We start from the raw sequence: 27,625 nt of genomic DNA, 5'->3' as shown, positions 1-27,625 counted from the left end.
GGGCCGCGGAAGGGATGTGACAGCGCCCAAAGAACGGGCTTTCCCCAGGCGCGGCGGTGGCGGCGGCCCCAGCGCACCGCCCGCCCCTCAGGGCTCCCGCCGCTCCCTCAGCCTCAGTCCCCCCGCCCCGCGCGCGCCCCGCTGTTGCTATGGCTCGGCGGGAGGCGACAGCCAATCAGAGCGCGGCAGGATATATCTGTCGCTGTTGCCAACGGCCGCGGACCAATGGGAAGGCGGCGGCGGGCGGTCCGAGGGCCAATGGGGAGGCGGCGGCGGCGGCGGGAACGGCCCCGAGCGGAGGAGAGTGGGCGGGCGGTGGCCGGGGCTGTGAGGGCAGGGCGGGCTCGTCCCTCACGGGTGTTCGTACGGCCCTACGAGCCCGGCATCTTTGCTGCCTGTCGAAACGGCCCGTTCACTGACGGTCCCGCTGTTGACGGCAATAAACGATAACGTGTGTGACCTTTCCAAACACCGCTGTTCCAAATACAAACAAGAAAGGGATTATTCCTAGTGAGATCCACCAAAATAATGGAGGCTTCAGGCTCTCAGCACCCACAAGTGTTCCCAGGGCAGCTGGTCCTGCCTTTTAATACATAATTGCCATGTGAAAGTTATCACTTCACATCCTCACCTTGAAAGAATGAACTCTGGAGAAACAGTAAGTGAAAATCTTTACTTGAAAACTTTGTAACAAAAGGTAAGGGAAGCATCTTCCTCCTGTATGTCCTGGAGGTTTGGCAATGGGGATGCATTTTGCAATACAGATTTTTTTTAAAAACAGTAACATTCAGGAAAACACCCAAAACCCCACCCTATAACTTGCAGGATTAGCTTTAAACCTGCATGAAGGGTCTGCCTTGCTACTTGTATTAAACACCAATACATTGACATGCCCTAGCACTGAGAATTCTGCTGTGCTCCAGTTTGTGTCACCTGTGGCACTACGGAGTATGGAACACTCCAGAAGTTACACCCTGCAGTACAACAGGAAGGCAGGGGTAAGAAATAGCAGTATTTTACCAGCACTTACTGAGACCTTATTTTCCAAGCTTGAGAAAAGGTTATCCAATATCCACTGCAAGGCAATGTAACCAAATTTTACTCCTGTGAGTACAGGAGTTTCATTTACCTTCATGATGCAACCAAGGACTCGGATCTGGTCAGTGCTATGATTAAATCTATGTTACTGCCACAGAACAAGTGCCTTGATAATTTTAACATTTACAGTGCAGCTTCAGACAGCTCCAGGAAAAACCTACAGTCCACAGCGCACCTTTGCTTTCTTCTATCCTTTGCAAAACTCTTAATAAAACTGTAGCTAAACCAAACTTTGTAACCATTGAACACACCTCCATCCTTCCTTCTCCCTCACTCTATTCCTCTCCCTGTCAGACTCCTATTTAAAAAAAGAAAATAAAAAAGGGAAAAAAAGGAAGCAATGGGGTGTTTCCTGGGGAGCTGCAGGCACATGGAGTGTATCTGCAGGCAGGTCACATCCGTCCACTGTCAGAAAATTCACAGAGCAGGCATGCTGCCTGGAACATGTCGTTGGCTAGTGAGCCAACAGCTGGATCCTCCAGGACCTGAAAGACACGGGAAGGAACCAAAGCCTTACCAGGTATGATTTTAACACAGTTGGTTATGGTGGAAGAGCTCCTTTGGGCAGACAGCAGCACAAGGTGTGTGATGGGAGGGACTGGTCAGGGCTGTGTGCATGAAGCAGCAAAGGCCTGCTTGCCCTCCAAGTTCAGGCAGAGTAATCCATCAGTGGGTGTAGAAGTGATGAGCACAATCCATGCCCAATCCAACTCCCAGGAATTCAGAGCAGAGCAATTCCCTTCACTCTGCCCTAGGCTTTGGCTCCTATAAAAGCCAGTAACTGACAGAGAGTAAGACAGTAATTAAATAATTAGGAAGTGATGTCCTGAACAAGGGAGCTCTGCTCAGAGAGAGAAAGAAATATCTCCAAAATGAATTAACTTTTTGTTTGTTTGCTTGTTTTCATTATAGTCTCATTTTGGTTCTAATAGGATGCATGACCAAGCCAAAAAAAAAGTTGAGTTGTGTGGACAAAAGACAGTTTTCACCTGCACCTCTGTGGTTCAGGCATAGGAACCAAATATCTGAATATTCTTGCCAGAAGCCCAGAGTAAGCTGATTCAGCAAGAAGCAAAGTGCCCAGGAAGTCTGTAGAATGCTGTAAAATCATTTATCCATTCAAGCTCTTCCTTTTCATAGAGCACACACTAAAACATGCAAAAATTGCTTTTCTGAATTCTTGAACTGGGTAATTATTACAAAGATTTGAAGATGTCCCATTTGACATCTACAAGCATCACTCAGTGCCTTGCTCCCAGCCCATAGTGTACTGAGTGTCATGTTTCTTCACCACTGCAAAAATCAGTGCAAGGATGCAGAACAGCAAGATGAAAACTAGCTAGAGACAGCCTGCTCTGGGAATCTTAGAAAAGGCTCATTCATTATTAATGCCCAAAGCTTTCCTTCTCGTCTGCCTTACATTATGGCTGGTAAAAAGACCACTTTCCAAGATACAGATCTTTATATTGATGCTTTCAGGGGCTCAAAAGAGGTTCAGTTACTGCCCTCAGAGCTCAGCCACATCTCATAATGAGGTCAGCAGATATGGGTCCTGCTTTTTGTTATCTCTTTTGAAAAGGTTTTCCCCAGCAGCTCACACTGGAGGAGAAACAGCAATGGATGCTGACTGACTGTTGGACCAACACATGTAAAGCCAAAAAATACATCAATGTACAGCTTAGATAGGGTTCTCTTGGGTCCTATTTTTAGGTAACAATTTAGAGATGTGCTCCCATCCCCTTGAAAGCACAAGATTTCTAACTTGTATTCTCTGCTGCCTTGAAGTCCCCATCAGAAGGCAGGCAGACTGCACCCACAGCATGGAACTACCTTCTTTATCCTGGCCAATAATCACACTGCTCTGTATACTGCCATCAGCCATCTCAAGCAGTGCAAAATCCCTTTTCCTCAACAATTACACAGACTTGCAAATGAAAATTACATTAAACATTTTAAGAGATCTGAGAGAACAGAGTCAAATTGTGCAATAGACCTTAGCGGGAAGGACCTCAAGCAGACATCTTTGTGTGATTGTTCTATAGGTGAGCCCTCCATTGCTGAAAATTTAAATGACACTTTGGATATACACAGGATCTTTTGGCCACCATTTCAATGACACAGTTAGTAAAATTAGGGTCTGACCAGCAATTCAAGTAGGAAAAAACAAAACCACCTTTCCTTCTATTATCTGCTGGGTGTTAGCCAGGGAATGCCCACCTTTCTCTGAACTGGACTTCAGAAGCTGTGCTTAGATCAAACATGTTTCATACTAAATATGATATGAGATTTCACATCTCCTCTGAGAGAGCTGCAGGGGATTGTGTGTACAGAGCTCCTTTCTCTGAACTTTAGATGTGTTCTTACCTGGCTTTGTCCCAGGGCTTGGCTTTCTTCCACACAGGGTGCAGAAACAGGTGGGCACTGAGGCTTGCCAAACACACTCTGAGAGGAACTGGAAAAAATATTATATACAAGTGCATTTGTATTTATGTATTTGCCACTTACTGTAATGTTTTGCAGCAGGACAAGAGGGGTTGTTGTAAAGACTATTCATTTGATAGAGTTCTGTTGTCTACACGCCTGCCCCATTTCTCAAAATTGTTATGGCCTGAAAATACAGGTTCTGCAGTGGGAAGACTACCCTGACCAGGAGCAGTATACAGGGAATCACATTTCAATTTGCAACATTCCTTCTGCCCCAGAAACACTCTCCATAAACAAGGAGGTGTCTACCAAAGCTCCTGGAATATGTTTTAAAAGCAGAGACCTTAAGAGTCAAAATATGTGGCTTTAGAGAAAGACACAACATTGGCTATGCTTCTGCTACAGCTTTCCAAGGCCACCAGTGGAGTCTGGGGACACAGCTTCCCCATCCACACCCCCCTGGAGGCTCTGCCAGCCTCCCAAAACAGATCAGTCTGTGGGTACTGGATCAAGTAGCAGGCACTGGGTACTCAAGAATGGGATGTTCTCTCCCATCATTGCCAACTCAAAAGTCTCTCTAATGCAACAACAATGCCCATACCACCACCAGGCCCAAGGTGTGAGTGCCCATGTGGGCACGGACAAGTGGTGCCCAATAGTAGAGTACAGGAAAGAAGTAGAACCAACAGGGTAAGTGTCAAGTTGCCCTTCCTTGGAATCCTCCCCAGGTTCCAGCGATCAGCCCTGGGACTCCTCTGCTGGAGGCTGCATTCAGAGTCACATTTCCTAATGACAAATGGGCTCAACTCCCTCTCCCACCCTCTCACAAGCATTTGTCTCATGCTTTTTTACAGCCCACTTACACCGACATGCACAGTGCCCTTAGCAACAAGTTCTGCAATTCGGTTATGCAACATACCAAAAAGTAGCCTCTGTTGGTGGGTTTGGGACTTGCTGCCTGCCAGTGTCAGGATGCTGGGCTGTCCAAAGGGGAGAGCCCAACAGCAGGAGGATTCCCAGCACTCTGAGCTGGAATCCCAGAAATGCAGGCAGAAGCTGTAAGCTACCATGAACATCTCGGCACTGACATTTTCTAAATCAATATGCTGGCTCATAAATGCAGAATGCCTTGCTCCACAGAGCTCAGTATGCTTTTCTTTCTGAAATGGAAGGCACAAGATTTCCACTCTGCACAAACCATTAGCTAGGCTACATTCCACCTGACACTTGCAGAGTGAAGAGGATACACCACCACTATCTGTAAAAGGGAGCATCTGTTTGGTGTCCCACAGGGGCTTCCAGTCCCCTTGCTGGATCAAACCCTCCTCTCAGGCAGCAGAAGCAGATGGAGACAGTCAGCTCCCAGCCTGGTTCCCTCTCACACTCCCACCTCACAACCCTGGAGATCAGAAGAGGTTTGGACACAGCCCAGGTGTGTAGGAGTGGCTGTAAAAAGCCCATGAAAGAAATCAACAGGAATTGTTCTGATAAGCTTTGAGGCCACATCCTTTCCAGGTGAGCATCTTTAAAAATGAGACAAGCAGGTTAAGGGTCCTTTGGCTGATCTGTAGCTCTATCCCAGTGCTCAGGAAGCAAGGAGAGCATAACAGTGAGTCCACTCCAGATAGGTGATCTTGACTAAATAATTTCCTTCCCTTTGTGTTACTCTTATCTCTAAAACCAGGATAACATCAATGCCCTGTCCTTCCAGGACAGCAACACTCATTTGCCTTGACCAGCCAGTTTGATCTCTTGCCCCAGGAGTCCCCAGAGGAGTGATGCTCATTGCACCATGTTTGCTCAAGAGGACTCTGGTAACAATACTCTTCTCCAATCCCTGACTCTGTTAGAAGGCTCTGCCTTATAACACAGGTGATCCCCACTGATTGAGCAGTGATCTTACCCAAGACTACCCACACAAGCTCTCCTGGCTCCCTAGAGAGAAACTGCAAAATGAAATTCCTGAATTTGCAGCCTAAGCGTCACTCACTTCTGAAAAAGATTGATGTTCCATAGCATTCCTGGAATTTTGAGGAGGTCAAGGCTTTGGGAGGACCTGGACCAGGCCACTAAACATTGTTTACAAATAGGGTTCAAATAACTATGTCCTCACCAAAAGGTGCCAACAAAGCAGCAAGTCCTGCCCCTCACAGGAATATGATAAGGGTGTGTGGATGCCTGGCACACTGACATACCCAACAAGGAGACATTCACCATAGATTTCTTCTACTGGCAGAACATATTTTAAAAATAAACATGAGCTCACTCCAGAGTCAGAACATGCAATTTTAAATCCAGCCAAAATATTACCAGCAAGCCTTGCTGATCTTTCATGATCTTTAGCCACTGTTTAAAACTGTGAATCCTAAAACACAGCCTGAGGTTTACAGTGCCTGACCTGGGTTCTCCCCAGCAATTCAGAGCAAGGAGTCTGACATGAATGTGAACAAGGCACCAGGCCAAGTGAGAAACAGGGGCAAAAGGCAGAAATGTTTTCTGCAGGGAGCTGGGACCAAAGCCTCACCAATCTTTATCTCTAGTGAATCACTCCATGTGCTTGTTGTTTAACAAGCCACAAAGCCTTCTGTGCCTCTGCTCCCTCATTTTTAAAGTGGGAATAAAGCTTCTTCTACCTCCCTTTTTGACAAACTGACAGCATCATGCTGGCACAAACACTGGTCAGTGTCAAACAGAAGGGTTATAAAATGGGGCTGCTGCTCCTGCTCTGTCTTGCAGATCAGTAAATTAAAGGAAGCCTATAATGTCTGGCAGTGTTTATTTTTATGTGACATTATGGAAGTTGTATAACATATGGAAAATGGCACGATTTTTTTGTTGTTTTGCATTCTCTGAATTTATCTCAATTCCCAGAGAAAATCTGAAACCTTTGTTATAGGTGGAAAACAGAAAGAGAACAGTGGCTGTTTTTCTGTCTTCCAATTTGGAAAGCTTGCACGATGGAATAAGCTTGTCATGAGGTTGTGAAGCTACAAAAACTATTTTAGGACTAAGTACAGGCCCTACCAACCCAGCCCACAGAACCAACAGAACCAGCCCTCACTGGATCAGTACAGGTTATGCTTTTCTGCCAAAAGCAAGCAAATAGTTCAGAAACTGAACCTGCCTAAAAAGCAGGGGGTCATATCTTCTGTGATTAGTCTGGTTCCAAATCTCCTTTGTGCCACACACACACTTGTATACTTAGACAAGATTACCCATGTGCAGGTATAAATACTGGCAAAGAAGGATGGACACAAGGAGAAGCAGTCCCTGGGAATGAATAGTGTGTCACTATTTCTGCAACTCTCTTCAACAGGATATCAAGACATGGCTCAACTCTGCATAATTTTTATTCCTGCCTTTAGGCAGCCCTGTGCTTTCCCTTTTACCTGTGAAGAATAGATCCCAGGGTCCCTAGCTGTCCTCCTCTAAGGATTAAGCTTTCATCCTGTAAATCTGACTGCTGAATGATTCTTTCTGAACTGGCTTCAACACAGGCACCTTGAGGGATTGTGCTCAAGGGGACTCTGACACCTGCTGAAGTAAATGCTCAAATTAAACACAAGTAGAGATACAGATAACATGGCCCCAACCTCTGACCCAGCTATTCCTTCTCTCCTTGCTCCACATTCACCAGAGCCTGGGTGAATGGCAGTTACAGCCCTTCCTGCTCCACAAACCTGCAGCAAAAGCAAGTGGGCATCACTTAGGCATCCTATCAAGCTTATTCTGAAGAACAGGGAGAAGAAAAGAGATGGTGGGAACGCGGAACAAGACTGGACAGGAAGAAGACAAAGAGGAAGAGAGAAAAAATAGCAAGAGGGAGAGGAAACTGAAAACATGTGCTTGAAGACAAGCACCATGTCACTGTTAAGTTCCCAGACTTTTCTCAGGCAATATTTTAATGATGACAGGCATTAAAACCCAGAAGCTTGCAAAAGGGCAAGGTGAGCAGACAACACCTGGAGGAAGTCTCTCAATGGAAACACTAAAAGGAATCCACCACTGTCTTATGGAAGTGGTTGCAGTTTAGGGAAAAGAGTAGGTAAGAGTGTCTGTTTCAACACCTTAAATCAACAGATTTTCTCACTGATCTATCATGGAAGAGGAACTCCAAAGCTCCAAATAAGCCCTGCTCTCCTTCATCATGTTACTTAAGTGAGCAACAGTGTTTACAGCAATGGGAAGAGAAGCTTGGAAACTCTTAAGGTCAACAATCTGGGTGCAGTTTTACTAACCTTCTACACCTGGGGTCCACACAGAGGCAGAGACTCCACCAGTGCTGTAAGGGGCCCACCACACGGGCAGCCAATAATTCACAGAGGGAAAGGAGTTGTAAGAGTGCAGGACAAAGCTCCCCTGCCAGGGGCTGGCAGCAGCCCTGCTCACTGCTTCTCCAGGCAGCAGCACAGGAGAGCCAAAGCAGGTTCCTGGTTCCATCACAGCCTCAGTGCCAAAAGGTACAGGTTGTTCAGAGCTGTGAGTGGTGAAGAAAGCCCTGCTTGTTCCAGCTTCATACAGCTCAGGGCTCTGCACACAACTGCAATGATGGAGAAAATGAATCAGCCAAACATATTGCTTTGCCAAAAGGGGACCCCCAGCTAAACTTCTGAATCCTGCCCTCCACAGCTGGGAGATGAACTGCTCTGACATGGAACATTTCCACCAGCGGTGGCAAGGCTCCCAAGTGATATCCCCAAGGAACCAACACAGAAGTCAGTTCCATGAATACATTTAAATGTTGCTTCATTTCTGAACTGTCACTGTAAAGATGCCATACATCACCTGGATTGCAGCATCTTTAAATATGTTCCTTCAGGAGGCTTATACAGAGGTGCAGCTGACTGTTCCCATCCTGGCTCACAGGGCGTGTGGGTTATCTCTGTTTGCTCAGGGCTGATGTCCACATGAGATCCACCTGAAAGGTGCAGGCCAGGCAGGTGAAACAATGCTAATGATTACTCCAAAAGGCAACGAAACAAGTCCAATCTGCCAAATGCAGCAAGACCCCTGTGCTCCTTGTGACTGAAGTTTTGTTAAGTGTCTGTGGAAGGACATGGAAATATTGGGTTTTCCTGGAGTACACTGCCCTGGTTCCAAAATCTGAGAGCTAAAACCTGCTGCTTCCCATGTATTTGCTTTCATTTGGTGCCTCCTTAAAGCCAGGCATCTCTTTTCACTTGTTGTTGCACAGGCATTAGCAGTGTCTGCTTCTCTGGAGTGACAGCCTGGAGCCAACAATGAGGCACTCCACTGAAGCAGAGTCCTCCAGCATCCACTTGATCCATCAGCACATAATGCTGTTCTGAAAAAGCAATATCCTTCCCTTCCTGAGGGAATTTTAAATTGATTTTCACCTCTCTGGACCACATCCTGAACCCATTAGGAAGAGACAAACCTGCAGTTTGTGGAGTGTTGGATCCTTTATCCTGTGGCTCATTTCTCTGGGAAGCCAAAGCCCTCTCAGGACGTGAATTGTTCAGCTCTTCCCCATTACGGAGGCGGGACTTTTGACGTCGTCGATAATTTGCAAACCAATTATAGACCTGAGTTGGCTGCAGGTTCAAGGCCTGAGCCAATCCCTCCTGCAAAACCAGGTGCAGGGAGAAATCAATGGAAAAAATCACATCCAAATGATCAAGCATTTCCCTTCAGTTCCAAAAGCAGTGCAGCAGGAGACCTTCCAAAGCCAGCCATTTTATAAACTCAGAGCTGAGAGAAAATACAAATTCCACCCTGCACTCCCAGACAATTTGTTTGCTAAGGAAGCCACTGCTATTCTGTACTGCTCACCAGATAATGCCCTCAACAAACCATGCTCTTCCCACAGAATGACAGCTTCACAGAGGCAGACATTGAAGTCTGAAGCCCTCACCTGGCAAGGTAGTGATCAACAGTGCTTTTTGATTTAATTTACACATCTCTTCCATTACAAACCTGTCCCTGTCCAAAGAAGGTTGATCCATGCATACACCAACAGAGCCTATTGTGTTATCACATCAAATTACCAGCATTTGAAAAGTCAGCACAAAATATGTTCTGATGAACAAAGTGCAATTTTATATAGGCTGTTACTCAGTCAAGTCAGAACTATCTATCATGGTAATAGAGCTCTGCTGAGTGATGGCTGTTTGGCTGCCTCTGCTCAATCACTACAAAATTAAAACTGTTAAAAACCCAGTGAGGAATTTATTGCCCCTCAACTTTTTGTCCACAGCAAGTGAAATTACTTAGCATGAACCTGAAGATTTTTAAAAGAAACCTTTAGGGAAAGATCAAATATGAGGAATCCCAGCCCCAGTGAGCCTTTTGAAAACAAGGATTTAGAAATTAAACCAGTTATAGACCCTAGATTGCAGTGTCCTGATTTTCTGTGACAAAGAGACTTGATTGGAAGTATCCCTAGCATATCCCTACCCGCTGTTTCTTGTCTGGATTTGCTGTCACCTCTGCAGCAAACCTGTACAGGTGCTGGCGTACTTCTTCTGAATAGTTTCGATTCTTCAAACCTTCAGGACAAAGGGAAATAGGTGGAGGATTCCTGTACACAGGAGAAAATGGAATTAAAAAGGACCCAAAAGGAATAATTCGCATTCATGGGAATTTTCTCACATTGCCAGAAGTGGTCAAAATACCAAGAAAAACCAAGCTCTAAGAAGCAGCATCTTGAGGTGTAAAACCAGCCTCTGCATCTGTAGCCCCTACATCTAGAAACTTCAGAGAAAAAAAATCTTGGTTTCCCCACTATGCAGTACCTCTTCCTGCAACGGAATTTCTGCAGTGCTGTCAGAACATCTGTCTGCTGTTTCTCCATAACCCTCCGGTAGTGAATCTCATGCCAAAGTTGCACCAGTTCTTCCTTCTCTTCTGCCTCGCAATACTAAAACAAAACTGTGCATAAGCAAACCTTTCCAGAGAGTCACTCAGACTGTGTATAAAGGAGAAAACCCTCAACAGAAATGTACTCAGGGATTCCTACTGGTTTGACAGAGCTGGTAGCATTATCTAAGCACATGGCTCACTGTACCTTCCCTCATGTACACAGGGAGATGCCGAATTCCTTCTTTTTCCCTGTTGCAAACGTCTGCATTGCCGGATCTAGAGGCCAAAAATCCCTCACCTTGAGTGGTACCATCCAGCCTTCCTCAAATATTCCCACCCTGCCAAGCCCCCTAATCTTGGGCTTCCTAACACTTTAACGTCCTGAGCCCTAAGATTGTGAAAAACTCCAAGAACCACCACAGTAGAACAAAAATCCTGCTACAGCCAACTCCGTAATCACCCAGTTACCTTTCTCCCCTTGGCTGATTAACTCTAAGTGCCCGTAGCAAAGCCTTTGGCAGGTCAGCAATGCACACTTATCACCTTCCATTGCCTTACACAAGCTGGAAGTGCTCCATGTGTGGCAGTTCAGGTACTTCAGCACTAAGGACTCCTAACTACTGTTTTTCTACCATGGCGTTTTGTTTCCATGAAGAACTGAAGAACACATCCCTACCTCCAGGAGTCTGCAAGCTGCATCATGCTGCCCTTTATGGATATGAACGGACACACAAGCTCGAACAACATGGATGTTAGTAAGAAAATCTCTCTTGTTCTTGCACTCCATCATGGCTCCAACCAGCTTCTCCAGACTGGGAGAAGAGCTCTGGAGCTCCCGGCAAAGCTGTCCTGCTAGATTCAGCAGTTTGGTGGGTGGGGGATGCTTATTTTCATTCTTCTTTAACATGGCCATGAACTGCTTCATCATCATGTCCTGTTGGAAGCTTTTTCTATGCAATGCACAAAGTTGTGGTTAGATAAAAACTCTTTATCTCCTATTTTTAGCTTCTATGGTATGCTTTTTTTTTTTTTTAAGGAAATAAATTCACTGTGCTGTTAAAAGCAGCCTAAGGACCTCAAAATGCTTAAAATAAACCTAGGCCTAAAGCAGCCCTGAAAAGCTAAAGAGACACCAGGGTTGCAGTTGGGAAAACTGAGCTCAGAAAGACACATTAAACTTTTCCCAAAACTCAGAGACTAACTGCTTACAAGTTAAAAATTACAAAACATTAAGTCCAGGTGAAATTAATTCGGTGAAAATTCTTCAAAATTGCACGTGACAGGACGGCAGTTACCGTAAAATGTAAAGCCCTCGTCGGGGCTGTTTCTCGCCCTTTTTCCTGGGAAAAGGGCGCCGGCGCGATTCCCCGCACCCTGGGGCCAGCTCCAGCCCCGCCGGGCAAAACGGGGAGAAGCTGGGAAATAGCTGCGAAGAGCAGGAGCTGCACGCGGCAGCCCCTTCTGCTTCCCCCCGCAGCCGCCCCGCTCCCGCTCCCCGTCCTCACCGCAGCCTCGAGCGGCGTCCGAGCGCTTCCCGGCGCCGAGGGCACTGCGGGGTCAGGTGCGGAGCCGCCGTCGGCTTCCCAGACGCCGCCCAGGCGGGGCTCCGAGGCTGCCCCTGCACTCCACCCCCAGCCCGCTGCGTGCACAGGACTGCCGGAGTGCAGAGGAGATGGAGAACGGTATAGAATGGATGACAGCAAGTTCCTTCCATAGTAAAGAGTATTTTTGAGTCGTTAATGGGGATCAGACAAGCACTGATAATTGTGACACACTTAGAGCGACTGAATGAAGAGGCACACAGATCAAACCCACCTTCTAAAGGTGGGTGCTGTCTAAAAACAGATGAATCATCCTGACTCAGTTTAGGGGATAAAAAACTGAAGCAGCTACGATTTGCCTCGAATCACATCAGAACAAGGTGTCGGTCCGCCCCTCACTCCAGTTTCCCGAGGACATGTAACAACGAGGAGCCGGCAGGAGCCAAGAGCCCCCAGGCAGGCACGGCTGGGTGCCGGCTGTGACCCACCCTGAACCTGCACTTCAACATCCAGCTCGTGCCAACGCCCCGCAGAGACAAAGGCTACACGCTTGAGCGCGGGCAGCTTCCTCCTGCGGATGCAGACACATCCTAAAAACCTGCCCGGAACCCTCGGCAGCGACAACAACCTGCCAACAACGCTCGTGTGCTCAGTGGCTCTTGATTTCTCCTTAAATACCAGCACCAGCTTTGGTGCTGGCCTTGAAAGACAGTAACTGACTTCTGCTCTTGCTGTGTGACTCTGTTCGAGATCCAGACAGGAAGACAGAAAATCCTGCATGATTACAAGACAAAGCCCCAGCACTGAAGTTTGAGCTGAACACGGAAAACAGTATTTTCTTTTGGCAATTGTTTTCTTTTACTCACCAATTTTGTATTGCTGTCTGTGGAGTTACAACAAAACATCAGGTCACTCCATTTTCTGCATTTTACTTATTTACATGTATGAAAATTTAACAAGCATCTCTCACATCTTATCTTACATATTCACACAATCAGGTACACCTTGGAAGGGGAAGGGACAGGCTGCTGCCAGGCACATCAGATGCCAACTGGCACCGATCATTTCCAGCGACTGGAAGCTGATACCATCACACTTGCTGAATCCAACTGCCCTTGAAAACCACTCGCACTCTCCCTCCTTTAGCTCTGCTCTAACTGAAGTTTTGGCAACCAAGGACTGTAGCTACTTGAAACCAAGCTGAGGTCAGGTGATAGATACTGGCAAGCCAAGAGCTCAAATTCTTTTTTTCCAAGCACTTAATCAAATTCTGTTGAATATCAACACCAATATCGCTCAGGTCCTCTTGGAGCCTCAATATGAATCCAATAGAGAGACTCTTCACTTCTACTTCCTTGCCACAAGGTAAAGCTTCTAGCTGTCTCCCTAAGAGATAGAACCCTATTCACGGGGCACTAGCATGCATCTTGTCCAGACAGTCAGTCCAGAACGTAACAAGCCGGCTGTCTTTGTTCCAGCAAAAGTCTGTGAAGTCTTTCAGCAGCCGGTCTGCGAACTTCTCGTCGCCGGTGGCGCTGGAGCGCCAGGTTTTGGTCAGCATGGTGTTGTAGGCCCAGTTGTAGCCGATGCGCTCCTCACAGAACATGTTCTGGTTGGTGGAGCTGGTGGAGTTGCGCCGGCGCCGCTGCTGCCCGCTGGAAAACTTCCGCTTGGAATATGGCAGCTGCAAAAACACTGTCCCTGCAGGAAACACACAGCACTTCAGTCTGAGGCAGGCCTAAGTCCCTACTACTGGTAGCTGTGTCATTAAATTCTGAAATGAAAGTGGCCTGAGTTTCATTTAATTGCCTTTCAGCAAGAGAAAATGGGATACACTTTTCCTCCTTGGCCCTTAGATGCTACTTCTTCCTGTATGTTACAACACCAGGAGGGAGTGCACTTTGTCTGCCTTTCTCTTAGAAGCACAGAATGAAGCAAAGATGTAGGCTCTGATCCATCTTGCTAACTTCCCATCCATTTCCATTCTCTTCTGCAATTTTCCAAACACTGCCTTCCTGTCATTGTTTTCACGTCTCAGCAAGCAGACCCTAAATGCTTGATCTATCTCCCACGCAGTGTGTATGGGTAGAGATACATCTACAACAGACCTTAAGCACAAGAATAGAGCACTGACACGAGAACAGAACACTGAATTGTCCCAGCACCTTTCCTTCCTTCTTGCTTCTGGGTACACATTTATTTACGTTGACCTTGGAATAAACTTTGCCTTATTTTTTAAAATTTCCTCATCTTCTGGAAAGAAAAATTTCAGAGCTGCTGTAGAGCAGGATTTCAAACCAACACCATTTATTAGCAGCAACACTTCATGCTTTTCATACTGCCCCCTCCAGTTTTCTGGTTTGTGTTTTCTGACACACCTACTTGTCATCTGGTTAGGGACAGAACAGCACCAACATCAATGACACGAAACACAAACCACATGTAAAATGGTTCTCATTTTGTGGCTCCTTGCCACAGAGCCTCCCAAATATTGCTCACCTGTGACATGGATATACTGGGGCTTGTTTTCTGCAGGAAAGTTGAATGCAGAGGCCGAATATTTATCTTGCACAAATCCAAATCTGAAGAAATAGAGACAAGGGGAATAAAAAAGAAAAGAAAACAAAAAGATAAAAGCCACTCCAGGTAGAATTCTCCAACCAAAGGCAGGGGCACCAGAGGAAATCCTTCCACTATCCCTTTCTTACGGCCTGAAGGCAAAAGGAAAAGGGATGAAAAGAGCTGAGCCTCTCCAAATATTCTGTGCCCCTGCCAGACACAGTGTGAAAGCCTGTCACCCACACTGCTCAGGCCTGTCACCCCACACTGCTCCCTGTCCTGACTCGAGCTGGAAACAAGAGTAGCAGCTCCATGCAGTCTCTGACAAAATGGGGCAGCTGCACATGAAAGAGGGAAGAGCAATAGTCAAGACAGATGCTCCCTAGGCATGTTTCAAGCTGCAACATTATTATTTTCATTATGTGCAATGTTCCATGCAGAACTTCAAGAGGCTTACCTGGCAGTTCTCTGCTGTTTGTAGGATACTTGCTCTTCTCCTGCTTTCAAAACTAATAAAAGCTGATTTCTAAGCTAAAGTCCATTACAAAAGACAGCACTCTCTGTCATGAAAAAACCCTGGCATCTACACCATGAAAGAAACTGGCAGCTCAATCACACAAAGGCATAAGGCTAGACTGTATCCACAGCTTCCAACCATTCCTTCTAAAACTGGGCCCAACCTCCTCTGCACAGCTCCCACCCCAGTCTCCTGCCTATTGTCACTCATCAGGTGTCATCCAGTTCAAGACTGTGCTAAACACACAAGAAGGAAATAATTGTTCCTTCTCAGGAAGAATCCATTTACAGCCTTTCTGCTTCTAACTTTGAATAAGGGCACTTTCCAAAGGCCAGGCTCTCCCTAGGAGGAGAGTCTGGTTCCTAAGGAGTGACAGGCTGAAACCCCACACAGCTGCCCCTTGCACCCACAGAAGCACCTGGGGCATGGAGGCTGTATGTCAGTCTGACAGTCTGTAAGCAGACTTCAGAGAGGAGACAGCACAGAACCCAAGTGACTCAGGAGTGACTGCTCAGCACCAGCCTTCATCCCACACTGTCCAGGGACACAGGAACTGTTTGGTCACCCCACTCCACTGCAGACACACCTGTGTGCTATTGCTTCCTGGAGAAGATGCATTCGGTCCCAGTATGTTTCTGGTTCAAAGCCTGAAACAAATAGAAAAGTAACAATTATCTAGTAAAGCTACTTTATTTCCTTCCTTTTAAAGACTTCAGGTTTCCTCAGGAGGCCTCAGGGCACTCTTTTTTTCCCCCTAACCATTTCTTTCAGTCACACTTTTTTGTCAGGTGTCTCTTAGAGATGTGTCTTGTGCACTCCAGTAGCGGACTCATATCTGAATTTATTATTTGTGTCTCTTGAGATGAAGGAGAGGAACATAAAGGGGGGGTGTGGGAGGGGGCAGGGAAGAAGAGTGGGCTGCTGTGTATCACAGGAGTGCTCTGAAAATATTGAATTCAGTCAGTTGGGCTATGGTGACCTCACAGCATATGGATTTGTCACATTCATTGTACAGTTACACCTGGACTGAGTCAAGGGTTAATGAAAATATCAAATTTACTATGTTAAAACAGCCTTTTGCTAATTGTCCCTCCTTGTGATGCATTTTGCCCTTCTCTGCATGGGCACAGGTCTCTTATCTTGTGGCTCCACCTGAGGTTTACCACAACAGGCTCACTGGAAAGGGCGAGGTCACACTGCAGAAAAGGAGATTGCAGTTTCTCTGCTTAATCTCAAGTGCAAACACTGTAACCATTAAAGTAACCATAGCAACAAAAAAAGAAGGATGGCAGTGGTGAAAGCCCAATCTTAGGGAGGGGGAGAATAAACAAATGCAGGATACAAATGCAGACCAGCTGTGGGTCTACCAGCAAAACAGACACAAGAGTCTGTCAAACACAACAGCTACTGGACACGGGTCTGAAAGTGCACAGGGTAAGCATCACTGGGGAGACCACCCTTCCTGTGTGTTGGTGCTTCCTGCTGCCTACAATCAGCCTGCCAGCACAGCTTCCTCCAGCACCTCCTTCCTGAGGGGCTGCTGACCTTCAAAAACAGCTCCATCAGCCACCTAAGGCTGGCTGGTAAAGGAGCTCCTTTATGTCAGCTCTGCACCAACAGTGACCCGTTTGCACAAAGTACCCTGAGGGCTAAAAGAAAGTGCATTTCTTACCATCAAACAAATGCTCACTCCCCTCCTTCAGCAAGCAGCTCACGTTGAGTGGGATGAACAGCTGAGCTCGAAGTGGGTCCCCGTAGAGGTAACTGGGCAAAGCAAAGGGGCCTTCCAGCACTGGGACGAGCAGGAACCCACAGGAGGTGGCCTTCCTGTGCCAACCCTGCACCTGAGCAGAAATTCACACAATGAATCACACACACACGCCAGCTGACAGAGGGCACTTATGTGCAGAAGAGCAACTCATTCCCCAAGAATAGATCAGACATGCTCAATTCTCCCCAGGCTCAGCTTGCTCGGCATGGCAGGCACACCAACGTCCTTGCAAGCAAAGCAGTACAAGCACAAGACATCAGGCTTTCCTTTTTCTGAAGTGCTCCATCAATCAGAAAGTACTTTAAAATAGGACATTTTTCAGGAACTGATTCAGCCTACTTATCACCAGTGGCTAAACACTTCTTCTTTACTGGAACAGTGCAATTGATTTTAAATAAAAGCAGAACCAACTACCAAGTGCTGTCTGGCTGGGTGGGGTAAAACCTGGCATTAAATCATTTGAGTTTTACAGAAGCTACATTAGGGAAAAAATCTAAAAATTAATCTAAAAATTTAATCTAAAAATTAAAAAGTGACATGTTTTCATTTCAAAATGTTTTCAGCAAGTTAAAAAAAACCTAAAACATTCCTGAGCAGGAAAACCACATTGCCTGGAAAAGCCCTGTTATGAAAGCAATTCCACTGAGATTTAAAGTTTTAAGGTTTGGGGATAGAAGGAATGTAATGTGAAACAGATTTTTTTCCAAAGACCTGGCTCAGGGCTTAAAATTTGCCTAAGGGGGACTTAAATTTATCACCTTGACCTGTGTTGATCTCTGCATACTGTGCATAAAACCCACTGAAAGCAGAACACACTCAGCAGACAGAATGACTATAGCTGGTGTGATAAATGCTGACCAGATGCAGCAACGCTAACAACCACCAGGAAAATTACTTATGGAAATAAAGGCAGATGCAAGCCACTGTCTCTCTCCCTAAGACTTCCTAACACAATGTCCCCACTTATCGAAGGGACACAGAGGCCAGACAGGCATTTCTGTGGCTGTCCAGAACACCAGGCTCTCACCATCTCAAAAAGAACAGCTGCAGTCACTGCCATCCAGTGTAACTTGATTTCAAAGGCAGCGTTCAGGGAGAAGTTGCCGTGGTAATAACAGCTGCACCACTCCAGCCGGTCCGTGCGGTTGTTCACATCCACGTCCAGCGTCACCGTCCGCTGCTCGGGCACCGTGGCAGCTGGGCAGCCGAGGGACAGTGTTCAGAAGGGCCATTAAAGGGAAGGTGGCAGACAGGATGAAGAGAACAGAAGAACCAAGATCAGTAACTTGAAATTCATTTCTCCTCCCATTCCTCCCCAGGTACTTTTGGGCTGGCAGAAAAGTCCCAGAATGCGGCTCATCCAGATCACAAAAGACAAAAATCCTGAAGTATTTCTCATGTCATGGCCATTTGCTACAGAATCACCTCCCCAAGCAGTCAAAAGACATTTCAGCTGCAATAAGGAGAGAGAACCAAGAATCCAGCAGTTAATCAACAGGCAACTGGTGCCATAATTATGCATAGCTAGACAACACCAGCTTCTTCATGCCCAAAACATTCCAAATATTTCTATATGCCTCCACCAGAAATCACAACAGGGTGCTGTTACATGGGGCAGGAGCATTCCAGGACTTTCCACAGCTAAAGGAGATTAGAAGTTAAACTTCTTGGTTCTTTAATCCCGTATCAATATCCCACATTACCACATTGTTGAAAGTGCACATCCAACACTTTCTGTAAAAGCACGAAGAGTCAGCCAAGACATGCAGCAGCACTTTGACCACTGCAACAGCTCCTAGTGCTTTGCAGTAAGGGCTGGGATAGTGCCCAAGATGCAGCTCCCTTTGTGCCCCACGCCCCAGCATCCTGGTGACAGAAACCCTCAGGCATCAGGCAGGAGAGGGAGAGAAGCACAGCAGTGGAAGTGACCTGGCTGGTGTCACACACAGGACTGCAAGGCTGGGGACAGAACCCAGATCTCCTGACTTGGAGACCAAAGTCCTGCTATAAACACACCACCTTCAACTTTTCTTTAGACAAATACATAATTTAACATTTCTGTAATGTTAAAAATTGACAGAAAACAAAGGGCTGCAAGGCTTCTATGAGAAAACTTCTACCCTTTTTATTATTGCATGCATAAGGGATGCATGTTACCTCTTGCTGAAGCAGATGTGCACCCCAGATAGGGTCAGCTTTTAAATTATCTTATAATGTGATGGCTTGATGGTATTTTTTTAAAAAAACAACCTGAAATCCTTCCTCAAGGTAGATGGAAAGTTCCCACCTTCACTGCTACTGCAAGTTACCTGGAGGCACTTTCAAGGTTATAAGGAAACCCTTTACACTGCTATTATTGCAGCACAGAACATGAAAAATAAAAACACAACAAAAATGAAAGAACATCACACAGTTTTGTTTCATAAATAAGACCCATTTTTGTCTTTGTGAAATGTGTCATTTGCAATTTCTGAGTTGATCTGGTATTGTCAGACCAACACTGTGAGTTTCTTTTTCTGGCTCCTTTGGGATATTGTGAACACCATACTTGCAGTCAGGAGGTTATGGTGCCAAATTTGTAACAAAGTGTGTTGGAAAACAACATCCTGGAAGCTGTGAAACCAAAGCAGCTTAGTCAGGTAGGTGCTGGTCTTTAGCCAAGAGGTCAGTGATAACACCACAGCCCAGTGTGCCCAAACTAGCACACTGTGAAGAATGAGCTCCCTGCTCCCTTAGACTGTTGCTTTTCCCAGTGCAGACTCCCTGTTAGGGCTGGACTCTCTCTGCCTTGTCTGCAGCTGCAGTTCAAAGGCAAAGCCAGAGGAAACCAGTCCAACAAGGTGAGCTAATAAAAAATACATTAAACACTGATGAGACATGTCCATGTGTCTGAATTCAGAAGCTCCTGATTAAAACCAGCTTGTTTTAATAGAATATACTCTGGCTTCCATAGGTCAGACTTTAAGAGGACTCACCTGCTTCCCAATTGTCTTCTACTATTGAGAATGTAACTAATGATTTACTAAGCAAATCGGAGAGGAGCAGGCAGGTTATTCTCCAGTCAGACTCCACTACATACATGACTACAGTTGCTAGTGCATGCACTGCTATAAATCAAAGGGACAAAATTAGCTGTATCACAGGTCAGACTTCCACTGGGAAGGGAAAGGGGACAGTCACTGGGCAAGTGATTGGGAAATTGGGAGGGATAAAGATTTGAGAGATACATGGAGCTTGTTCCAGAGCTCCCAATGCTTGCATGCAATTTTATGTCACAGCCTGACATTTAGGGAAGGTGGGGAGGGGAAGAAATAAAAACCACAACCTAATCAAGACCAAGAGAGGAACAAATGAAGTCACGTGGACCAGGGGTCATCTGGGTTTAGTAAAGCTCTTTACCTCAGATGAACTGCTGAAGGTTTTTTGGAATACTGTTTAGAAGAGGGACAGCACAGAAGCATCATTCAAACCAGTTCCTTTGTAAGAAAAAACTTCCACACTCAATTTTTCTACAAGAAACTACAATTCCTTGAAAACCCAGACTGCATGAGAGCAATCTGAAGGCATTTATCACCGTTCATCAAGGGCTGCAAATTAGTGAAACAGTAAAATGAACATAATCCCAACTGAAAGGAAAAGGAGAGCTACTCAGGGGTGTAATACCCACATGCTGCAGGAACACACTGTTCCTGGCTGCTGTTAAATGAAAGGTGAGGGGGACACTGAGGCACACTTCTACTCATCCCCAGGGGTGCAGGCCTGCTGAGTCTCAGTCTTCTCAGCTCACAAGACAGCACAGACAGAGGAATGTGAACTGGTTTTCTCAGGCTAAATAGTGAGTAAGAGACCAAACCATGAAGAGGATTTGGCCCCAGTGCCTCCAGCCTCCACAATACTTTCATGCCAGCCAGTTCAGGCTTCAGCTCTAGCCAGCCACAGAGCTAATGAGGTTGGATACCAGCCAAGGCAACAGATTTATCATGTGACAGGGAAAATAACCTGCATATGTTGACTTCAGGGAATTAACCATTGGTTCAGACTTCCCATCTTTAATGCTTTCGGATTTCTGATGCTGTTCCTCTTCAAACAAGGTTCTCAGAAATACACAAGGATTACTGTGACTTCAGGTTTAAGAGATACTACACCTGCAGTAAGGCACTTCTCTTCAGAAGGTCATATATACACAACAGGAGAAAAGCAAAACTTTTCTCCTTATCCTTAATTGCTAGGCCTTTAACAGATGCATCTAAATAAACCTGAAGCTGCAGTTCCATAGCAATGATTTTTCTTTTAAACAAGGAAAGGAGAACAAAAGCAAGTGACTCAGGCTGGCCTGGAAATGTAACAAGAAGCTGACAAAGCAACAGGGTCAGTCACGCAGCCAGCGTGTTTCATGGGCTGTTAGAGGCAGTCAGGGTTACTCTCCACACATTAGAGAACATTGGATACTAATGGGATCTTGCCCAGCAGCAAGATCTTCCTACTGCTTCCATACCACAGGGATCATCTGCAGCTGGGCTTCACAGACTCATTAATGTCAGGAGTCTGGTTCAGATTAGCTAAAAGCCTCCAGCACATCGCAGAAAACTTCTAACACATCTGGACCTCCCTGTGGCTTTTGCCCCGAGGAAGCAATTAGATATGTAATTTTAAGAACAGTTTGGTTTCTTTGCTGTTCTCACCACTCATCCCTCCATACTCCTTACAGGTTGTGAACAGTCTCTCTGGATTTGCGAGGAGACAAAGTATCTTCCTCCCCAAATTGTAGAGGTTCAGGAAGAAGGAGTATTTTAAGAAATACTTTTTATTGTATTCCAGTACTCTGAAGTAAAAGTTTCCTGCCCAGCCAGTGAAACACACCTCCAGCACACGAGAGCGAGTCCACATGCAAGACACTGTAAGGCCAGCATGAAATTTGCAGCTTTATTGCTGGTCCACGTGAGATCATACCCTTGGCTGGCTGCTCTTCCCCTTTCAAACTATCCCCTGGAACTTCCCCAGCTGTCACCTGTGCTGTGCATCTACCTAAGAGTGCAGCTGCCTGGCTCCGTCCTCCGAAACTGCGGCTAAAGGAACTGTGCCTACTTGCATAGGAGGCGGGGCGGCTGGGCAGCCAGGGCAGCAAGAACGCCGGGATCTCCGAGTGCAGCAGCTCTTCTGCCACAAAGGCCACCTCAAACCATTTCCTCTGGAAGGCTGAGAAGTCATCCATGGCAGCTGTGTGCCACATGGCAGGCTGTTGCAGCCCCACTGCAGAAGGGGAAGGAATGTCCAGTTAGAAACAAGCGGACAAAGCTCAGACAGAGAATGTTCTTGATGAAAAAGAGGCAGGATAAAAATTAATTTATGTTTTCTGCTATTTTTTTTTCCTCTCCTTAACTAAAAAGGCCAAATTTCTCAGACTCTTGAGATCAATGGTTTTGGTTGCTCCCCAAATGCATTCCTGCTGCAGCACTCCTGAGAATCAAGAACAGCCGAGCGATTATGCAAAGGGATAGTGAGGAAAGTCTTGTAATAACAATGCTGACCTCGCTCTGGTTCTTTGTCCACAACAATCTTGTAAAAATAAAAGCCATAAATAAAGGTTCGTAAAGCTTCTCCAGATGCATGGACAATAAGCTGCTCTTCTAACATTTTCTGAACGAGAAAAAAGAACAGAGCAAACATGATAAAGAAATCACTCTTCCAGTTACATAAAAAGGTTGCTAGAGAACATTAGGAAGTAATTTTCTTTTCCTTTTTTTCATCTTTTTGTCCAGATACGTGCCTAACAAGAGTACCAGAAAGTTATCTCTTGATATTCAGTAAATGTAGCAATTTCTTATCTCTCTGAGAAATTACATTTGACCTTTCTACAGATGTCTGTCTTCCTCCCATACCCTGCTCTGGTTTTACAGATGGATTTATAGAAGGTAAGAGTTTGGAAGCATTTTAAGTTCTCTGTTAATTGATATGGGATCTCAGCAGAGGAATGAATTCCAGAACATTTCCAACCTTCTGCCCCTGACACAGTTCAATACAGAAAAATCCCTTGATGAATACAAGCAGTGTTCCTGCATAAAGTGTGTCTGCTTCAGATCTGAAAGGTCATATGCTGGGTTCATTTCAACTTTATTAACTAATTATCAGAAAGGAAAACCAAATCACAGCCCAGTGCCTCAATTCCAACACAATGCAGAGCACTTGATAAGTAGCAGCTAATTGGAGGTTATAAACAGAACCATCATCATGTAAGTGGAAAAAAATATGTATTACTAGTGAAGAATATGTTCCTGTTTTGTGATAGGGAATCCAAAAAATGTCATCATTACCTCATATTCTGTTGAGCACTGCTTTCAATGCTCATCCATAAGAGGGTTTTAATAAGTAAGAGAAATTATTGCTATGCTTTCCTCTAAAACTTTACTTTCTTCACAGCTTGTGGCATTTCTGGCCCTCCATATGCTCCTGGATAGTTTCCTTACCTGCATTATGTCAATGGCCATGGCCTGGGTGTGCACCCCTTCCACGTTATTCACCAGCCAGTGCACAACTTCTGCACTGATGAAGCAGTAGGGGGAGAGGCCCTTCTGTTCAGAGAGCAGCTGGATCCCTGTGCTGAAGCACACAAGTCACACGGGTTAACACAGGCTGATCGAGAGCTCTCTTAAGGAACAAAGACAAAAATCACTGCTGGGGGAAAGAAAAAAAGAGAGAAGGAGGATAGAATACAGGACAAGCATTGCACAGTGCCCCTGGAGTGATGTCTCATTGGCTTTTGGTAACAAGATGAAGAGCTGTCATTGACAGCACTTTGGAGACTTAATGGGAATTCTTGATTTGACAAGGTTCTGAGACTCTAATAGTTGAAGTCTTTGCTTGTATCTCAATTTCTATAAAATTCCTTATTAGAGAGTCTGGAACTGAATAACAAAAGGAAGTTTAAAACCCTTCAACAGCTGACATGGGGCTCTCCTTTGAGTGACTCCACTTCTCATGTCCACTCATTAAACATCTCGTCACATGTTAAGCACATTTATATTAAAAACTTACGTGGGGTGTTTCATGGCTTCAAGAATCTCTACCAAAGTGGAGGAGGAAGTCAGAGCACTTGCTGAACACTGCTGAGAGCTGGGCGGTAAACAGGAGCACATTCAGAAATCAAGGAAGCTGCTAGATTTGTTCAAATATGTACATTGAAGAAAATTGCTCTCTCCTATCCACAATGACTTTGCCACATTTATTTCCTTTTTCATCTCAAGCACAACCAAAAGCATCAGATGAGTATTTCCCCCCCGAGGTCACCAGGATACTGCTATATGGACCCAGTGCACAATGTGTCACATCTACCTATATTCAGCAGCAATTGAGAGCAAACATTTTGAAGTTGGCTAATTTTCTTTTTACTGTAATATAAACCACAGGAAACAGGTGCTAATAAAGTTTATTTTCAATATTGCTTCCTCCGTGGTGTCTTGCTTCCAGGTTAGAACTTCTTGGATTTCATCAACCTACTCAATCCAATTAGACCTGCAGCCCCCCCATCCCCTGCCAAAACAGCCACAATGTCAATTCAAAGCCTGGTTTCCTACTAGCAGATTTCAGAAATGGAATTTCTTAATTTCTTGAAGAATGAAGCCCTTCTTGTGGGTGGAGAAATCAGGCCTTGTGTTCATTTAATTCTGGAAAACTGGGTTGCAGGGCTTATTTTACTACCACTCTGTCTGCACGTGGAAATGCTGCAGTAAGGTCTTGTGACAAGTGCCTGCTCGTGCTGACAGGCACAGCACAGCCTGTTCCCAGGCTCCTGTTTAACTGCCCATTCCCTGACACCAGCAAGGGGCTGCAACTGAACAGCTCTGCAGTACAGCACTGCTGTGCCTCTCCTACCTGCCCTCTGCAGCAGCAGCTGAGCTGTATCCTGGCTCTGCAGCATTCTGGGTGCTCCCCAGGGCCTGGCTGCTGCCCCTGTCAGGGACCTGCCCCGTGGGTAGCAAGGTGCTGCCATCTGAGGTTGCAGGAACTGATTGATCAATAGAGACCTGGGAGGAGCAAACACAGCAACATCTCTATGAAATCCATCTTGTAATCCATTTCCCATCTTCTCCCCTCCCCACATCATCCATGCCTCAGGCCAAGTTAGTCAACAACAAGCAATATTCTAAGGAAGCACAGGCATATGCAGAAGGGATAAATACAGTCTGACTCTGTCATCACTACAGAGCTCCTGACAAACAACAAATTCAGACCCAAATAAATATGAAGATCACCAGCCCAGCAACAATTGCATTGAGAGAACTACTGGCAAACCAGCAACACCAGTCCAAACCTGACATTTTCAAGCCAAGGGAATAACTATGATTATAAGCACACAACAGGACACTTTATCACTTTGGGAAGGTAGTAAGCATTCAGCAAATACAGTTTCAAGTCTAACTCTCAAAAATATGCAAATGTATCACACGAATTCAAGTTTCATAATGCTCAAAAAAAAAACCAGCTCATCTTGCCTCCTTTCTCAGGGCAGTATGAGAAGGCTGGTTGACACCCACCCACACCTATGTCGCCAAGACAACAGGAACACTTTCCTCCCGCAGGAACACTCGCACTATTCCAATGGTAGACTGAATAGTTCACAAAATTAACATAACATAATTTCAGAAAGAGCATGAATGCTGAAGGATTCAGCTAAGTACAGGCTGTAATTGCCATCTGTCATTAACACGTATGGTTTAGTAAAGGCACATTATATAAAAGCTGGAGAGGTGGGGGAGAGAACACGAACGGCAGAGGAACTCTAACTCAAGCTGGTGTAAACATGGGGGCTGCTCTGCCGTGATGAATCCACAGCATACACACAGCTAAAAATCACAAAGCTGGTAGCTTGACTTAGGTCTGACTGCCAAAAGTCCTTTATTTATGCCACTTCTCACACCCCAAAAATCTCTAATGGCACATGTCCCTTTTTGGGCAGCCAAAACCAGCAGATGCTCCAGGGTCAACTCCACAGCCAGCAAAAGCCCTTCTCCCTCCTCAGGGCTCACTTCAAGCAGCAGCATTTCCTATGGCCACACTGTGTTACTGCTAATTCCTAACTGGTGTTAAGTGGACAAACGACTTCAGTCACAAGGACTCTTAAATCAAGATGATACTATACATTTTCAGCCTCAGTTGTTCAGGAATTCGAGGAGACAATTTGACTTGGATATCTCCAGAGTCACTTGTCAAACACCACAGAAGAAATTTAGCCAAGAACCAGACAAGTGAGCTGTTGCCTCAGTGAGGGAAGATGGAAAACAAGCACTTACTGAAAACCAAAAAGAGCAGCTTTAGTAGTTGACAAGACAGTACTGCAAAGGACAGTGAGACAGGGCACATGAACATCCAAAACACAGCACAGACATGGAATGGTGGAGAAAAATGCTTGCATCTGCCACTTTGTTCTGCCAATACCGTACATCTCACTCCCAATGAGAGTACCTAGAAACCAACACAGGTTCCCAGTGTGTTAAGCCCAGGACACAAATGCTGTCCATCACCTCAATCCAAAGCCAGAGATGACAAAAAGCCATTCCAAACTAACCTGGGAGTAGAAGGTTGAAGCTGTGCGTGGGCTGCGAACAAAGTCCATAAAGAAGGCCCCATCCTGAAGGCATCAGAGGAAGTAGGCCCATTAATGGCAACAGCAACAAGGAGTTCAAGAAAAGCAAATACAAGGTTGTGCAAGTATGAAATGACCACAGAGAGAAAGTATGAGGAGAATGCAAATCCCAGACCCAGAAGGTCAGATGCAGCAGAATGCACAGCATCAGGAACTACTCACTCACACATCTTTACTTTCTCTCTCTGTAACAAGACATTGCTCTCCCTTGGCACAGATGCTTTACCAAAAATTTTAAACCCACACTGATCAGAAGCCAATTGAAACTGCAGCCTTCCCTCCATACTTCAAAGGAGAAAAACTTGAACTCTGAAGTATGGGGGCTTCCATCCCAAATACAAAACTGAAATACAGAAACCACAGGTGTAATGCCAAATATCCAAAGGACAGATTTTTTTCTAATCTGTTAGACATTCAAATGATAAAGAGGGAAAGGCAAAGGAGCTGTTTCCAGGAAGCATCCTCTTCCTCTTACATGCAGGTGTGGTATGGTGCAAAGGAAAGGGAAGAAAAACTCATCACAAGATCCTTCCAACACTGTGTTTAATACTTCATGCAAAATTGAACAGACACTGCCTGTGCTATGCTCCTGCCTACTGACAAATCCTGGTGAATTTATCCCCAGCTGCTATTCAAAGATGTGTCACGATTCTCTTATCACACAAGACAATGTAGTGGAACTCATCTAGATTTTCATTCCCTATTTGCAATTCTTTATTCTGTTCCCTTGGCAAAATATTTTTGTCTAGCCTGCAGTTAAGATGATGCTTACCTTGGTATGAACTTATAAAACAATTTTTGGGAAGAATCAATGCCAGGGTTACCTGACTGGCAATTTACATTGTGCAGAAGCAGAGCCAAGTGCCCTGGATCCATAAGGGCAAAGACTTCCCAAACAGATCACGGATCAAGTGAACTCACTGGGTTAAAGCCACAGTGTTGCCCAGTAACTGGCTCAAGTGACTTGTCAATTCTACTCTGAAACAAAGTGATGCAAAGCCAGCGGCTCAGTTTTCATCTGGAATAACTCAAGCACTGAAGGACATCCTAGAAAAGCACTTGCTCCCTTGGCTGCTGGCAGAGCTCACAGCTGTGATAATTTGTCAATTCTCTGGCTGCAAGTGTGTGGAAAGCCAGACCTCCCTGTGCTGAGGAGCCCTGCAGGGGCTGTGACACGAGGCACACTCTGGCTGCTGTTCCCAAGTGAGCACAATGCTGCCTGCCCACTGGCATCTTTCCAACAGGCATAAGCC

At 45.6% G+C, this 27,625-nt stretch overlaps 2 protein-coding genes across 12 annotated transcripts in view; both read right to left on the bottom strand.

Moving 5' to 3' along the window:
• Positions 1–713: 713 nt before the first annotated feature.
• On the bottom strand, positions 714–11,866 carry ANHX (anomalous homeobox). Its single transcript, XM_041420449.1, has 9 exons — positions 11,850–11,866; positions 11,021–11,294; positions 10,278–10,402; positions 9,940–10,063; positions 8,921–9,107; positions 8,308–8,440; positions 7,761–8,062; positions 3,463–3,550; positions 714–1,583 (listed from the first exon to the last, which is right to left on the bottom strand). The coding sequence occupies exons 2-9, from the start codon at positions 11,273–11,275 to the stop codon at positions 1,553–1,555; spliced, it is 1,245 nt and encodes a 414-aa protein (XP_041276383.1). The 5' UTR covers positions 11,276–11,294; positions 11,850–11,866; the 3' UTR covers positions 714–1,552.
• An 870-nt stretch (positions 11,867–12,736) lies between these two features.
• The window catches only part of DEPDC5 (DEP domain containing 5, GATOR1 subcomplex subunit), a 39,424-nt gene continuing 24,535 nt past the window's right edge, over positions 12,737–27,625 (bottom strand). For 4 of the 11 annotated variants that reach the window (XM_041420302.1, XM_041420303.1, XM_041420309.1 and 1 more), the window contains 11 exons: positions 26,295–26,357; positions 24,602–24,753; positions 23,765–23,842; positions 23,197–23,329; positions 22,261–22,369; positions 21,758–21,982; positions 17,760–17,929; positions 16,634–16,805; positions 15,548–15,608; positions 14,385–14,467; positions 12,737–13,586 (listed from right to left, as the gene is read on the bottom strand). In XM_041420302.1, coding sequence (XP_041276236.1) covers positions 13,291–13,586; positions 14,385–14,467; positions 15,548–15,608; positions 16,634–16,805; positions 17,760–17,929; positions 21,758–21,982; positions 22,261–22,369; positions 23,197–23,329; positions 23,765–23,842; positions 24,602–24,753; positions 26,295–26,357 — 1,542 coding nt within the window. In that variant the 3' untranslated portion in view covers positions 12,737–13,290. Of the gene's footprint in view, positions 13,587–14,384; positions 14,468–15,547; positions 15,609–16,633; positions 16,806–17,759; positions 18,186–21,757; positions 21,983–22,260; positions 22,370–23,196; positions 23,330–23,764; positions 23,843–24,601; positions 24,754–26,294; positions 26,358–27,625 lie in introns of those variants that run through there. The other 7 variants (XM_041420305.1, XM_041420306.1, XM_041420304.1 and 4 more) reach the window with 6 other exon arrangements.

Source organism: Onychostruthus taczanowskii, unplaced genomic scaffold, assembly GCF_017590055.1.
Source record: "Onychostruthus taczanowskii isolate IOZ18803 unplaced genomic scaffold, ASM1759005v1 scaffold64, whole genome shotgun sequence".
NCBI classification, from domain to species: domain Eukaryota; kingdom Metazoa; phylum Chordata; class Aves; order Passeriformes; family Passeridae; genus Onychostruthus; species Onychostruthus taczanowskii.
This window is presented reverse-complemented; position numbering and strand designations above follow the sequence as displayed.